Source organism: Rhinopithecus bieti, unplaced genomic scaffold, assembly GCF_001698545.2.
Source record: "Rhinopithecus bieti isolate Rb0 unplaced genomic scaffold, ASM169854v2 scaffold_46259, whole genome shotgun sequence".
Taxonomy (NCBI): domain Eukaryota; kingdom Metazoa; phylum Chordata; class Mammalia; order Primates; family Cercopithecidae; genus Rhinopithecus; species Rhinopithecus bieti.
The window spans coordinates 200,571-216,749 of NW_016818844.1; the positions used below are offsets into that span (position 1 = coordinate 200,571).

Here is a 16,179-nt window from a genome sequence, read left to right on the forward strand (position 1 = left end):
AAAAAAAAAAAAAAAAAAAAAAAAGAACACAATTTAAAATAGCCACAGAATTTTCTATAATTTAGAGATATGGTTAATTTTTTAAACTGTTGATGATGGAAAATTTCAAACATTTATAGAAGGAGAAGAGTGTGTGTGACACACCTACCACTCTCTTTAATAATGATCCCTTCATGGCCAGCCTTGCTTAGTCTATCCTATGTAGCCTTTCCTGCGCCGTTCTCACTAAATGGTTTTGAAGCAAATCCCTAGATGTCCTATCATTTTATCTGTGAATATTTTAGCACATTTCTTTAAAAGATAAGGACTTGTTGATAGGGTTTCAATGATGACATAGTCTGTGGTTTTAATAATTGCTCTTTTTTTTTTTTTTTTTTTTTTGAGATGTGGAGTCTTGCTCTGTTGCCCAGGCTGGAGTGCAGTGGGATGATCTCAGCTCACTGCAACATCTGCCTCCCAGGTTCAAGCAATTTTTTTGCCTCAGCCTCCCGAGCAGCTGAGATTACAGGCATGCGCCACCACACCTGGCTAATTTTTGTATTTTTAGTAGAGATGGGATTTCGCCATGTCGGCCAGGCTGGTCTCAAACTCCCGAGCTCAGGTGATCCACCTGCCTCGGCCTCGCAAAGTGCTGGGATTACAGGCGTGAGCCACGGCGCCTGGCCAATAATCGCTCTTTGGTATGAATATATCTTTTTAACTGCTTCCCATTCTTACTCACTTAGTATATCTTTTCCAGTGTTTGTTAGAGTTACTTTTTTTAAGTTTTCAGTTATTGTTCTGTATCTTGTACTTCTTAGGAAGAGAAAATTCCAGGATATAATTTCAAATATTGTTTATAAGCCCTTGATCACTATATTATGAGAGCTTTTTAGGAGCTACACAGGCTGGAGCTTCCTAAATGTATCTTAATACAATTAAGTTTAGATTAATGAAATAGCTAAATGCAGCCCAATAGTGTTTTGGCCTGTGTTCATATGAATGATAAAATGCGACATTATTGTGTTTACACATGAGAATTAACCTGGGTAAATGGTTTTTAGTGCCTACTCTAGATAATTACAACTTGACCCCTTAGGAATTGAGCTTTATTCAGCTGATTGCTGTAGTTGTTTTCTGATACACTGGGATTTTTTCACAGACCATAAGCATCTATAGTTGCACCTGGGGCTAGAATTTAATTGAATCTTGTGACTTCACTTAGGCATTTACCATTAAAACGATGCTCTTATTACCACATTTTGCCCACAGCTCTTGGCAAACCAAATCAAATAGTAGTGACTGATTTTGAAAAATTACCTTTGCTGAAGACTTGAACAGGCATCTTGGTGTAAATTACAAATAATGGATTAATTTATTTATAGAATGTCGTGAGTTAAAAATGCTGAGTATTTTTCTCTAATATAATTAAAAGATATTTCAAAAGAGTTAGAAAAATATCTCTAAGATATTTATTCCATGTTTTTTATTTGCTCACTCATTTATATATTTACTGAATAAATATTTACTTAGTGTCCAGTACATGCTATTAGGTTGGTGCGAGAGTCATTGCAGTTTTTGTCATTTTTTTAATGGCAAAAAACGCAACAACTTTTGCACCAACCTAGTAATTACTGGGGGTAAAATGGTGAGAGCGATGTGGTATTTTTCACCTGACTTTTGTGTTTTCCATGAAAAAATAGTTTGATTGTAAGGTATATGAGGGGAACAGACAAGGAGCTGATGAAATGGACTAATGGGTGAGTGGGGTAGTCAGGGAAGGCCTGTCTTACGATGACATCTAAGCTAAGAGTCCAGGCTGAGGAGGCACCACCTGGGGCGCAAACCCTGAGATGGGAGCAGCTGTAGGAGGCAAAACAGAAGGACCAGTGAGGCTGTAGCAGAGTTGGTGTGTGGAGCAGGGGATGAGGTTGGAGTGGCAGTCAGGGTCAGTTCATGCCTTGTTTGGACTTTATTCTAAGAACAATGAGCAGATGTTGAAGGATTTTAAGCAGAGGCGTGACAATTTCATATTTCTGTGTGAAAAATGGATTGAAGTGGGATAAGAGAAGAATTAGTTGAAACTATTCCAAATCTGAAGTTCCAACCTGCATGCGTGGGGTAATATTTAATCTTTGTACACTGTAGCAGTTATAGCATTTATTTACAGTCTTTCTTATTTTTTCAAACCTCTGCCTCCCAAGTTCAAGGGTTCAAGCGAGTCTGTGTCTCAGCCCCTAACCACCCCCCTGCCCCAGTAGCTGGGATTACAGGCATGTACCACCATGCCCAGCTGATTTCTGTGTTTTTAGTAGAGATGGAGTTTTGCCATGTTGGCCAAGCTGGTCTTAAACTCCTGGCCTCATGTGATCCACCTGCCTTGACCTCCCAAAGTGCTGGGATTACAGGCACAAGCCACTGTGCCTGGCCCATTTACAGTTTTTCAAAATGAAGCTGCCTGAATACGGAATACTGAATACCAAAATTATTTTGGTTAACATACTCATATGTGACTAAAAACAGGCTGGGTGCAGTGGCTCCTACCTGTAATCCCAGTGCTTTGGCAGGCTGAGGATGGAGGATCACTTGAACTCAGGAGTTCAAGACCAGCCTGGGGAACATTCTGAGACCACGTTTCTAAAAAATATTTTAAAAATTGTCTGGGCATGGTGTTGCGTACCTGTAGTCCTACTAGGAAACTGCTCAGGAAGCTGAGGCTGGAGGATCACTTGAACCCTGGAGTTTGAGGTTGCAGTGAGCTAGAATTTTGCAACTGCACTGCAGTCTGGGTGACATAGTGAGAACCTGTCTCTCAAAAAACAGTAACAAAAACTTTTTTGTAGTGTTATAATGAAGTTATTGTGTTTGTCTGTACATGTATTTATTTACGAGTATGTAGTCTTGATGGTGAAACAAAGACAGAAGCAGATGTCAACATTAGATGTTTATTTCCACAGGATGCTGGCTCTTTCACCCATCCTGGCATATGTGTATTTATAAAAGAATGTTTGAAAGTGAAAACAAAATCCTGACCAAAGAAGGTGTTATCCATTTTTTGGAGCTGTATGAAACAAAGATTCTTCCATTTTCACCAGAATTTTCTGAGGTAATGACAGCCTATCCCCTTCCTTCCTCCCATTGTTGAAAGGTGAGAGGTAAAAATACACTAGGGTTCTATATCAGCAAGTAACGTTTTGTTGATTTGCATCCAACAAATCATATTTCTCTAAACCCAGCTTTCCTATTTGGAAAAAAGCTTATGTTGTTTCTCAACAAGCCAAAAGGTAGAACTGCCTGCATTATTACCATTGTGAAAAAGTAGTTCTATATTATCAATATTCAGAACAGCGTAAGTCAAGAATCGTAAGCGTAAGTCAAGTTTTCACCATATGAAAACTGGTATAGAAGCTATCAGGTGATGCTGTTCTCACGGTTCTGAGCCACTGATGACTGTTAATCGTTTAGCGATGCTACTTCTCCAGTTCTGACTCAATGAATTGCTGTTGTCTACTATGATTGCCTTCTGAGCAATATTTATTAGAATCTATACTTCCATTTGTCAGGAACTACACAAGGCAGAGACGGTGGGAGTTAGAGCTATGATTTTAAGTTTTATATTTACAGTGCCATATGAGTCCCATGATGACTTCCTTAGGTAATCTACTTCTCATTTAGAGGTGACAGAAGTCAATTTTTTTCTTCTTTTTCTTTCAATAGGTTTTTTTCTTTTCTTTTTTTTTTTTTTTTGAGATGGAGTCTCACGCCTGTCGCCCAGGCTGGAGTGCAGTGGCGTCATCTCGGCTCACTGCAGCCTCTGCTTCCCAGGTTCAAGTGATCCTCCTGCCTCAGCCTCCCGAGTAGCTGAGATTACAGTTGGGCACCACCACACCTAGCTAATTTTTGTATTTTTATTAGAGACAAGGTTCTGCCATGTTGGCTAGGCTGGTATCGAACTCCTGACCTCAAGTGATCCACCTACCTTGGCCTCCCAAAATGCTGGGATTACAGGCGTGAACCATTGTGCCTGGCTGCTTGCTGCTGCTTTTTTTTTTTTTTTTTTTAAAGAATGATTGAATTTATTTCTCAGATAGTGATACAATTTTTTTTTTTTTTTTTTGAGACAGAGTCTCACTCTGTTGCCCAGGCTGGAGTGCAGTGATGTGATCTTGACTCACTGCAACCTCTGCCTCCTGGATTTAAGGGATTCTTATGCCTCAGCCTCCCAAGTAGCTGGGACTACAGGTGCACGCCACCATGCCTGGCTCAGTTTTGTAATTTTAGTAGAGACAGGGTTTTGCCATGTTGGCCAGACTGGTCTCAAACTCCTGGCCTCAAGGGATCCACCCGCCTCAGCCTCCCAAAGTGCTAGGATTACAGGTGTGAGCCACCACACCCAACCTAAGTCAGTTTTTTCTAATTGTTTTAGTATGTGCTATGCTGTATTGATATGCATCATGTTTCTACATTCTATTATTTGTGTACTTCATGTAAGCTTGCTTTTCTGACCAGTATCTAATAGTAATTTTTGAGTATAATTTTTTCCTCTTTATCCTCTAGACATAGGGGCTTAAGTTTTCTCTTGAGTATCTTTTTGGTTTTTCTGTCATTACCTTTATTTTCTAGCATATGTTTCTTCTTTGGATTCCTTCCTTCTTTCTTGACCCAACACATGAACTCTCTTCTTGGTATGGCATACATTTTAATCAGGTGGGAACATTCTGTACTTACTTGGTTTTTCTGGTAGAATTAAGCTTCCTCTCCAGGACCATCAGTAAATTTAGCCTGCAGCATAAGAGATCAGCTTTGCTTATAGCAGGTCTTCTGTAAGCCTGTGTAGGATGTTCAGTCAGGGAAGCTGACTTCAAAATTGCATTTACAACTAAGTTTCAATTATGTGTCTTTTTTTTTAGTTTATTATTGGACCATTAATGGATGCACTTTCAGAGAGCTCTCTGTATAGCAGGTAAAGAGACATTATGTTATGATGTATTTGATACATTTTCATGTTAGGAGACCTGACCAGATTGTTTAATGCATTTGGCACATACGGTATGTTGCTGAATAGACAGTCAAGTTTTTCTTATTGTGTGGTCCTTTTCCTGTTCGTTATTCTTGCATTCTGATTTGCACCAAGTGTTTCTCCTTTCTTTTTTCTTGTTTCCTTTTTTCTGCCTTGAGCTCCTCTATTCTTGGGCTGTTGGAAACTGTCTTCTGTAGCTCACTTTCTTCTCCCTACTGCTGCTTTCTGCCCTCTTGGAAGTTGTAATGACTTTGGCTAACCAGTGCTTTAAACTTATTTTCCTTTTTCTTTTAACTTAGTTTCACACAGAACAGTCTTGAGAATAATCCAAAGAATTCTCATTTCCCTTTCATCCATATTCCCCAAATGTTAATATTTTACTGCATTTGCTTGATCGTTGCATCTCCCTGTGTGTGCATCTTTCTTAGCTTTGTCTACTGACCAGACTTACTTATTTATCTTTTCCGATGCCTGTCTATGCGTCCATCCATCCATCCATATTAAGAACCATGAATTCACACCAGGACGTCCAATTTCAGTTCAGTACTGCAGGGTTCATTCTAACCTTTTCCTTTCCATATCTGGCAGTGGCTGCTGTTATTCATCCTGTCTCTACTTACAGGCCACAGTTATATTTTGAAAAGGTTGACAATGAGAAGTTTGTCAGGATTGTACCTTAGCCTCATTTTTTTGAGCATCATTTATGACTCTTGAATTCTCATCATCAAAAATCTCCTCTGTTCTTGAAATTGTTATCTTTCTAATATTAACTAAATTTATAGTTGCGTCTTGAAACAGAGCTACATCACCCCACCAGCCAATTTCTTGAAACATTTTTAATTAGTCTGTGCCACATTATATTAATATTTAGTCCTGTTTAATAATATTGAAAGAGCATAGCAACACTTGATTTGCCAATTATTTTTAGTTTTCAAATAACTCATTACTATTGAATAGTTTTCTGTAGCAGTTAGACAGCTGGAGAGCAGTAAAACCAATGAAAAGATCTTAGTGTTTTCTAAGAGTTGACAAACACATTTATTATGAAATGTCTTCAGTTTTCTAGCACTCTAATGTGTTCAATTAGCAGATAATGTTCCTGGAAGAAACATATAACAGGAAAAATGTGACTTTAGTAGATGTTAACAATTAGATGCTCTTGCAAAAGTAATTTATTACTAATATATGTCTTTGTTATGAATGTTACTTCTTTTATTTTAGACGTAAAGATTTAAAGTCATTGGATTACATGTTGGGAACAATAAAATATAATTTAAAATTATCATTTCAGGCTCTTATTTTTTATGATACTATTTAGCAAGATTTATATATGTGGAAGGGAAAGTGTCACAAAAAGGAAATCCTCAGTATAGTAGGTTATTATCTCACGTCCATTTTCCTACAAGGTCCTGATGTTTCTATAATCAGAAGGATTCTCAGAATTTTACTGAAAAATGAAATGCAGGTTCAGAAAAATAAGACTGATTGTTTTATTGTTGAAAGACTTTTGGGCCATGGTCCATTTAGGCTAGTTTCAGTGTAATCACTTGCAAATAAATGTTAAATATTTGTTTTCCCCCGTCTCTGTTTGTAGGTCCCCAGGCCAGCCGATAGGAAGCTGTTCTCCATTGGGACTGAAATTACAGAAGTTTTTAGTCACGTATATTTCTCTTCTTCCAGGAGACATAAAGAGTATGTGTCAGTAAAGGGTTTTTTAATAATGCATTAGCTTGCAATTTTTTTTTTAGCAAATTAGTTATAAGCACCATCAACTATTATAATAAATATTTTCAAAATGATTTCCTTTTCCAGGATATGCGTATTTTCTCAGAATTATACAGTATCTTTTTTGAGTTCACACTTTAGTCATTGTGTATGACATATTACCAGTATTGGCATGAGTAGCATGGAGGTAATTTTAGAAGGTGTGCTGCAATTTAGCCGTCTTTTCTAATTGTTTACTATTCAGTTTCAAGAATTAGTAAAATATATTCAAGAAATAGGGAACCTGGTTTTAGGAAAAAGTAGTAAACAGAATACTCATTGTGGCAAGTTGTCCCTTTATAGATGCTAACTTAGGAAGATAAGAAAGAAAAAATAAGCCAGGTGCAATGGCTCCCGCCTGGAATCCCAGCACTTTGGGAGGCCGAGGCAGGCAGATCACCTGAGATCAGGAGTTTGAGACCAACCTGGCCAACACAGCGAAACTCCATCTCTTCTAAAAATGTAAAAATTATCCGGGCATGATGGTGTGTACCTGTAGTCCTAGCTACTTGGGAGGCTGAGGCAGGAGAATCACTTGAACTCAGGAGGCGGTGGTTGCAGTAAGTCGAGATAGTGCCACTGTACTCTAGCCTGGGTGACAGAGCAAGACTGTCTCAAAAACAAAACAAAACAAAACAAAAAAACACTTGTTTTATGTAAGACCTTGTCCTAGAGCCATCCCCATTCTTCAGGTTCATTCTAATGAGGTAGGTGGGAAAGCAGAGCACAAAAGCAGTGTGATTTTCGTTTGCTGAGCAGCAGCAGGACCTACTCTGCTTTGTGACTCCTTGTGTTACTCCCACTTTTGTGATTTATAAAGTGAGCCTAGGTATGAAATACGTATTTTTTTCTTTTGTATTTAATCTGGCAAATAGGATGACAAGATGGCCAATAGTAATGTCTATTCAAACGTCAGAAAAAAGGGAAAATATGGTCTGTATATCATGACTTTAAATTTATAGAAAATTGATTGTTTTGATTACTTTTTCTTTAAAAAAATGAGTTAATGGGGAAGATGGGGAAGATAACTATTAGAGTCATTCTCTCTTTTTTTTTTTTGAGATGGAGTCTTGCTCTGTTGTTAGGCTGGAGTGCGGTGGCATGATCTCAGCTCATTGCAACCTCTGCCTCCTGGGTTCGAGCGATTCTCCTGCCTCAGCCTCCCGAGTAGCTGGGACTACAGGCGTGCGCCACCACACCCAGCTAATTTTTGTATTCTTAGTAGAGACAGGGCCATATTGGCCAATATGGTCTCGATCTTTTGACCTCATGATCCGCCCGCCTCGGCCTCCCAAAGTGCTGGGATTACAGACATGAGCCACCACACCCAGCCTAGAGTCATTCATTAGTTTGGTAGATTTCAGGAGTTTAATTAAGCATCTGGGCTGCAGCCACATGGGGATGAATTTGTCAGCCACGTTGCTGCCTCGCATGTCAGTAGCACATGTGAGTGAAATGATGTCGGTCAGGGCTTCCCAGAATTTGAGAGCCGGGTGTTTGTGGTCCAGGACCAGGCATATCACAGATGCTTGGTAAATGTGTTGAGTCAATGCGAAATGGAAACTTGGCCATTGCCATCTTCCCAGTGTCATGAGTGAAGTGTTAGGCAAAAGATGAGATTTACTGGATTTAATTAGTGCAAATGGAAGAAAGAAAAATTGAGGCCAGGAGTTCAAAAAGAACAATTAAAACTTTCATTCACAGTTACTTAGTCATTTTTCAGTCATGTTTCCAGTGAATATGTTTTGTATATTCGGAATGTCTTTCATACTAGGTATTTCAAAAGATAGAAAATACACATAATGTCCTTTTAGGAGCTTCTGAGGATTTCTTAAAAGTCATTCTACAACTATGTGAGAAAACAGACATTTTCACTAACCTCATGAGTTGAGGGTCCTTAACAAATCACACATTAGCAGAGAGGACAGAATGAAGCACTATCCCTTTGTATCTCAAAATGGAAATATAAATGATAGTGATTAAATCCAAGGTAGTCAAGAAACAGCCTATGAGAAAGATGTTACTGTTTGCAGATACTAGAGGCCACTAACCATCAATACTTCCTATCCTGTTTTTCCTTAACATCTCAAATAGAAGAATGGCTTCTAATCATAAGCAATTTATCTTTTACCAGCCAGGTGTGGTGGCTCACGCCTGTAATCTCAGTACTTTGGGAGGCTGAGGTGGGCAGATCACCTGAGATCAGGAGTTTGAGACCAGCTGGCCAACATGGCCAAACCCCATCTCCACTAAAAATACAAAAATTAGCTGGGCATGGTGGCACATGCCTGTAATCCCAGCTACTCGGGAGGCTGAGGCAGGAGAATTGCTTGATCCTGGGAGGCGGAGGTTACAATGAGCCAAGATCGAGCGACTGCACTCCAGCCTGGGCAGCAGAGTGAGACTGTGTCTCAAAAAAGAAAAGAAAAGAAAAAATTACCTTTAAAAAAAAATATAGCTCCATGGGTATCAGAATCCCTATAGTATAGTAGAATACTTACTAAAATAGAAATGAAATTAAATTAACTTTCTTTTACAATGGCTTTATTGAGATAGAATTCACCCTTTTAAACCATTTGATTCAGTGGTGTTTAGTGTATTCACAAAGTTGTACAGCCATTACCACTGTCTAATTCCTGAATATTTTGATCACCCTCAAAAAGAAACCCCAGGCGTAGAAATAGTCACTTCTCATTCTCCTCTACCCGTAGCTCCTGGCAGCCACGAATCATCTTTGTCTTTGTAGATTTGGATATTCTCAACATTTCATATCAGCGGAATCATACAATACGTGGCTTTTTATGTCTGGCTTCTTTCACTTAGCATAGTGTTTTCAAGGTTTATCCATGTTGTGGCATGTATCAGCATTGCATTCCTTTATGTAGCTGAATAATATTTCACTGTATAGATATTTCACATTTTGTTCATTCATTTCATTGGTAGACATTTGGATCGTTTTCACTTTTGACTATCTGAGTAATGCTGTTATGAATGTTCATGTACAAGTTCTCTTGGATATATACCTAGAAGTAGAATTTTCAGTTCTCTTGGATATATACCTAGAAGTAGAATTGCCAGATCATGTGGTCAGTCTGTTTAAGTTTTGGAGGAACTGCCATACTGTTTTCCACAGTGGCTGCACTGTTTTACATTCCCTCCAGCATTGTGGGGGTTCTGGGTTCTCCACATCCTCCCAACTCTGATTATTGTCTGTCCTTTAGATTATAACCATCCTAGTGTGTGGGAAGTGGAGCGTCACTGTGGTTTTCACTTGTATTTCCCTAATACCTAATGGTATTGAGCTTCTTTTCGTGTGCTTATTGGCAACAATGATAATTTAAAACTTTTTCTTTCAGGTAACTTCCTATTGAAGTTTATTCGGAAGATGACAAGTAGGCATTGGTGTGCTGTTCCCATTTTATTTCTATCTAAGGCTTTGGCAAATGTCCCAAAATATAAGGCCCTGGGTATAGATGGGCTTCTTGCTCTCAGGTAATTTACTCTGGATATGTACTTGTACGATTATTTGCCATGACTTTCCATCAATGTATATATTTTTCCCTCTGCTTTAATTGACAGTAAATGGAAATAGTTAATATTGGCATTGGGATGTTTGAGCTCTTAATTTTACATAAGAAAACAATTTAAAAAATACATTATTCATATAGTTGAACTTACTTTGTTTTACAAATTACTAGTTTAAATGTGTACTGATGATATATGCTGTTGAATTTTGACCTCTTTAAATAAGGCCAGTAAGTTTTTTTTTTTTTAATTACATTTGTAGGTAGAAAACTAAAGATAAAATATCAAACAATAATATTTAATAGAAAGTATTTCAAAATGTTGGTAAAAGGAATTTGAGGAGATGAAAAAAAGAAAAAGTATTTCAGTAAATATAAACTTCTTTCAAAGCATCTTCATTTGTAGTTTCTTTTGTTTTTTTTTTTTGTTTTTTTTTGAGCTGGAGTCTTGCTCTGTTACCCGGGCTGGAGTGCAGTGGCGCGATCTCAGCTCACTGCAATCTCTGCCTCCTGGATTCAAGCAATTCTCGTGCCTTCACCTCCTAAGTAGCTGGGATTACAGGTGTGCACCATTACTCCCAACTCATTTTTGTATTTTTAGTAGAGATGGAGTTTCACCATGTTGGCCAGGCTGGTCTCAAACTCCTGACCTCAGGTTACCTGCCCGTCTCAGCCTCTCAAAGTGCTGGGATTACAGGTGTGAGCCACTGTGCCTGGCCTGTAGTCTTAATTTTAAGAGACTTGTTTCATAGTAAAATTGAGCTCTAATAGAGGCCATAATGGGAAATAACGGCTTTGAAATTGTGCTGACTTTCTGCATTAGAAATTGTAAATGTTATAAATCAACTTGTTGATAATCACAGATGATCAGAATTGTCTTTGGGAATACGGAACCACATTTTTTGTGTTTCGATGTCAGGGATGTTATTCATTGCACTATGATCACACATCAGATTCTCCTGAGAGGGGCAGCCCAATGCTACCTTCTTCAAACAGCTATGAATTTGCTAGATGTGGTAAGTTTCTCTTTTGTTACTTCCATTTACAAGTCTTTCTTAGTGAGTGGTTGTACAGAAATGAGTTAACATAGCAGACCTATGATACTACCATTAGAAAGGCCTGCTTGTAAGGTTGGCCCTTGGCTGGCAATGGGACCTTGGATTTTGGGAGGATTTACACTATCCTAACTGCTAAGAGTGGCTTATTGTATCTAAAGTGTTTGTTCATTGTGGTTTATGCTGAAAACCTGCTTTCTTTCTGGGAGTCTGGAATTTCAGTATGTATGAGGCAAAAGGTATCTGCATGACCACGTCCCTGTAAAAGCCTGAGGCACTGAGTCTCTATTGAGCTTCCCTGGTAGACAGACTTTCACTGTGTTGTCACAGCTTGTTGTTGGGGGAGCTAAGCGTGTCCTGGGTGGCCCACTGGGAGAGGATTCTTGGAGCTTATACCTCGTTCCCTTTATACTTTTCCCCTCATCTTCCCCTGTATCGACATTCAAGGAATATATATGGTGAATATTCTGTGCTTTTTACAAAGCGTCAATAAACATTGCTTACTACAGGGGTCAGAAAACTCTTTCTGTGCAGTGCCAGGTAGCAAACATTTTTTAAGCTTTGTAGCTGGCTTTATGATCTGTGTTGAAACTTCTGAACTAAATAAACAGGCGTTGACTATGTTCCAACAAAACTATTTACAAAACAGGCCGTGAGTAGTTTTTGCCAATGCCTGGCCTAGATAGAGCAAGGTATCATCATTCAAGATGCACAACCTTAAGGGAATGAAAGACCTAGGTGGTTTTCTTAGTCGGGGTCATTTTTATGGCATTGAAAATAATCACTTTATTTTTTCTGAGGCAGAGTTTTGCTCTTGTCTCCCAGACTAGAGTGCAGTGGTGCATTCTTAGCTCACTGCAACCTCCGCCTCCCAGGTTCAAGTGATTCTCCTGCCTCAGCCTCCCAAGTAGCTGGGATTACAGGTCACCTGCCACCATGCTAATCTTTGCATTTTTAGTAGAGATGGGGTTTTGCCATGTTGGCCCGGCTGGTCTCGAACTCCTGACCTCAGGTGATCCACCCGCCTTGGGCTCCCAATGTGTTGGGATTACAGGTGTCAGCCGCTGCGCCTGGCCTTACATTTTGATTGAAAGTAATTTCTTCTTATAGAATGGTGTTTTTTTTTGTTTTTTGTTTTTTAAGATTGTGACCATCTTTAAGATAGTAATGTCAATTTTAAGTTTCAATTTTAAGTTAACATGGTATCTTTATGTTAAAAGTTGAGTAATATTTTCTTTTTATTTTCTTTCTTTTGATTTAGCTAATGATATTTGCTTTCTTTTGATTTAGCTAATGATAACCTACTTTAAATAGTATTAATTGGTTGCCTCCACAGTGGTTTTATTCACTTAAACATTCTAATATGAGTAATTTTTAAAACCTTTCCTGCCCTGCCCAGGAAAAAGTGTCACTTTCTGATGTCTCAACTTTTCTCATGTCTCTGAGACAAGAGGAGTCCTTAGGACGAGGAACTTCATTGTGGACAGAGGTGAGATTGAAGATAATTTAATAAAGTCTTTGAGAACTATAAAACATGATTTTCTTAATGAATTTCTGAGTAACCATTTATATAAAATATAATGATTGCTTTGTTATCTGTCAACAGAGACTTTGAAATATTGTATATTTGCTTTGAGTGGACTTAACTAATTCTGCTAAGATGCTTATGGAGAGGTGGGAGAGAGGAAAATGTTTGCAGTAGAGATAGACCTATTTAGAAGAAAATCTTTACTTGCTAGTGGGCAGATCTCAACTCTGGATGAGATGCATTAGGAATAATGACGATGTTAGACTCAAACACAGTAAGTGACACAAACTCCTCCTTCTCTTTTTTCTGTCATTGAATGGCTCCTTCCTCCCCTCCGTTGTCCAGTCCTTAACGTTTTGGTAATTCTGAGTTTGTTCTGACTTTTTGCATCCAATTCATCATGAAACTCTCCTGTCTCATAAACATCTTTCCTCTTCTCCATGCCCTGCTGTGGCTCTAGCTCAGACCCTCCTCATGCGAAGCCCCTTGTGATGATGTCTTGTTGATGTTGTGTCCCTGGCCTCCAGGCCTCTTACTATGCCACCCTTTTCCTCAGGACTCTTCAGGGCCAGCCTCCTCCCTCTTTTTGTAAACCACGGGATTTAGTTGATATGACTGAATTTGGTGCTTATTTGTTGTGTATGTGGTTCAGTTCTGATCTTTGTCCCCTCTGGGTTATATCGTGTTTGAGAAATGAAGAAGGGGCAAATTGTGGCCTTTAAAAAATGGAGTTTTATTTTCTTGATCCATCTAATTATATGGAATTTGAAAAATGTAGAACCATATAAAGAAAATAGAAATGATCTGTAATGCCTACCATCAAACTAAATTCATATTTTTTTGTTTAGTTTTAATTCTTTTCCCTATGAATATATGTATTCTCTTACTTGCTTTCTCATTATAGATAAGTATATGTGTATTTACAATGATACAATCTTTCTTAATATAGATTGAACTGTTTTAAATTTTATTTTTTTGTATTCACATAGGAGCATTTTAACATGTTGCTAAGTAATTTTCAAGATGTAGTAAAATTCAGTTGATTATATCTTGTAAAATTTATTGAATTAGTTCCTTTTCTTGGACTTTGTTTCAAAGTTTTTGCTTTTATAAATAACATTGGGCTGGATGCAGAGGCTCATGTCTGTGATCCTAGCACTTTGGGAGGCTGAGGTGGGCAGATCGCTTGAGGCCAGGAGCTAGAGACCATCCTGGCCAGCATGGCAAAACCCCGTCTCTAGTAAAAATACAAAAATTATCCGGGCATGGCGCTGCATGCCTGTAGTCCCAGCTGCCTGGGAGGCTGAGACAGGAGAATTGCTTGAACCCGGGAGGCGGAGGTTGCAGTGAGCTGAGATTGTGCCACTGCACTCCAGCGTGCACGACAGAGTGAGACTCTGTCTCAAAAAGTAAATAACATTGGGAGGAACTTATTCCTATATGTTTTTATTTATACCTGTTTGTTAGGATAAGCTCATAAAATTGAATTTTGCCGTATTTCAGCAGTTTTAAGGTTCTTGATATAGATTGAGAGAGGTTTCAAAGTATGACAGTGGACATCCACTTGATCTACAGTGATGCAATACCAAATGTATCAGCATGGTAAATTCTTTGCCACTTTGGTAGATGAAACACAGCATTTGGTGACTTTATTTGCATTATTCTGATGGCAGTTTTTTAAAACATTTTTTCATGTCTTTGTAGTATTTCTTTTGTGAATTGTCTGTTACTGTCCTTTCCCCATTTTGTTTTGGGATTTTGACTCTGTCTCAAAAAACAAACAAACAAAAAAACAAATAAAAGGGTATTGACAAGTTGTTACACCCATTGCAAATAACTTTTTTTTTTTAGTTCCTTTTTAAAAAATTTAGCTTTGCTCACTGAATGGGTAATGAATTTACGTGATTTGAAGATTAAAACTATTGGTCAGAAGTGTCTTATTATTGTTTTGCTCTTCTATCCTGCCTTGATCCTTATCCTACCCCACCTTATCCCTAAACAAAGGTGTTTTTGATATAGACTCTGCTTAGTACCTGGCAAGTTTTCATTAAAATATGTATTCATAGTGATTTCTTTATCTCAGTAGGCAAAGACCCTTCTTAGTCTTTTTTGTAAAGTAAAGCTTGCATAGTATTTTGTAAAGTAAAGCTTGCATAGTATTCCATCTGGTGGTTGTACCATTGTTTATTCAGCTTCTCCCATTGCCGAACTGTTGAGTTGTCCAGTCTTGTGGCTTTTACAGACAATGCCACAATAAATGAATAGTCTGCAGAATGGAGTCCTAGAATTGGGATCAGTGGTCAGAGGTTGGGCGACCGTGTAATCTTTCTGGGGATTGCCGAATCTCCGTCCATAGTTTCCTATGGCTGCTGTAATAAATTACCACGAGCTTGGTGGCTTAAAATAACATACATTTATTGCCTTACAGTTCTGGAGGCCAGAAGTCTGGAATCCGTTTCACTGGTCTGCAATTAAGATTCTGGCTGGCCTGTGCTTCCTTGTAGGGGCAGGTCCGTTTCCTCATCTTCTGGAGCTGTATTGCTTGCATTTCCCGGCTTATGGTCCTTTCTCCATCTTCAGAACCAGCAGCCTGGCATCTCGAGATCTCTGCTTCATCTTCATATCACATTCTTCTCTTCTGTTTCTGTGGCCAAATCTGCCTCTGCCTTCCTTTTATAAGGACACTTAGGATTACATTGGACCCCCTCAAATAATCCAGCATAATGTCCCCATCTCAGAATACTTAATCTGCAAAGCTCCTTTTGCTGCATAAGGTAACATTCACAGGTTCCAGGGTTAGGACCTCGGTATCTCTGGGGCCTACCATAGGGTTGCAGGAATTTCACAGGGTATGATAGTGCCTGTTGTGAAGCAGGATTTTTTACCAATCTGGGAAAACACATTTTCCCAGATTGGTAAAAAAGGATGGGAAAGGGCATTTCAGTGTAACTATAAAAAAAAAGGATGGGAAAAGGCATTTCAATGTAGTTATAATTTACCATTCTCTTATAGTTTGTAAGGTTGGGCATCTTTTCAGTTTCATTTTGATTTTTGATTTTGTTCAGTTTTTTTCCTGGTAGCTTTTACTCTGAAAATTTTAAAATTCTTAGAAGAATATAATGAACTCTTATGTACCCATCACCCACCATCTACGGTCTTTTTTTTTTTTTTTTTTTTTTTCCGAGACAGAGTCTCGCCCTGTTGTCCAGGCTGGAGTGCAATGGCGTGATCTCGGCTCACTGCAACCTCCGCCTCCCAGGTTCAAACGATTCTCTTGCCTCAGGCTCCCAAGTAGCTGGGATTATAGGT

The 16,179-nt window shown here is 38.6% G+C and overlaps 1 protein-coding gene across 1 annotated transcript in view; it reads left to right on the forward strand.

Annotated features, from left to right (window-relative positions):
* The window catches only part of TARBP1 (tRNA guanosine 2 -O-methyltransferase TARBP1), an 87,159-nt gene that overhangs the window by 8,645 nt on the left and 62,335 nt on the right, over positions 1-16,179 (forward strand). Inside the window, 7 exon segments of the mRNA XM_017857711.1 lie at positions 879-903; positions 2,898-3,085; positions 4,890-4,942; positions 6,594-6,691; positions 10,120-10,255; positions 11,207-11,303; positions 12,742-12,831. Of these exon segments, the coding sequence (XP_017713200.1) occupies positions 879-903; positions 2,898-3,085; positions 4,890-4,942; positions 6,594-6,691; positions 10,120-10,255; positions 11,207-11,303; positions 12,742-12,831 (687 nt within the window).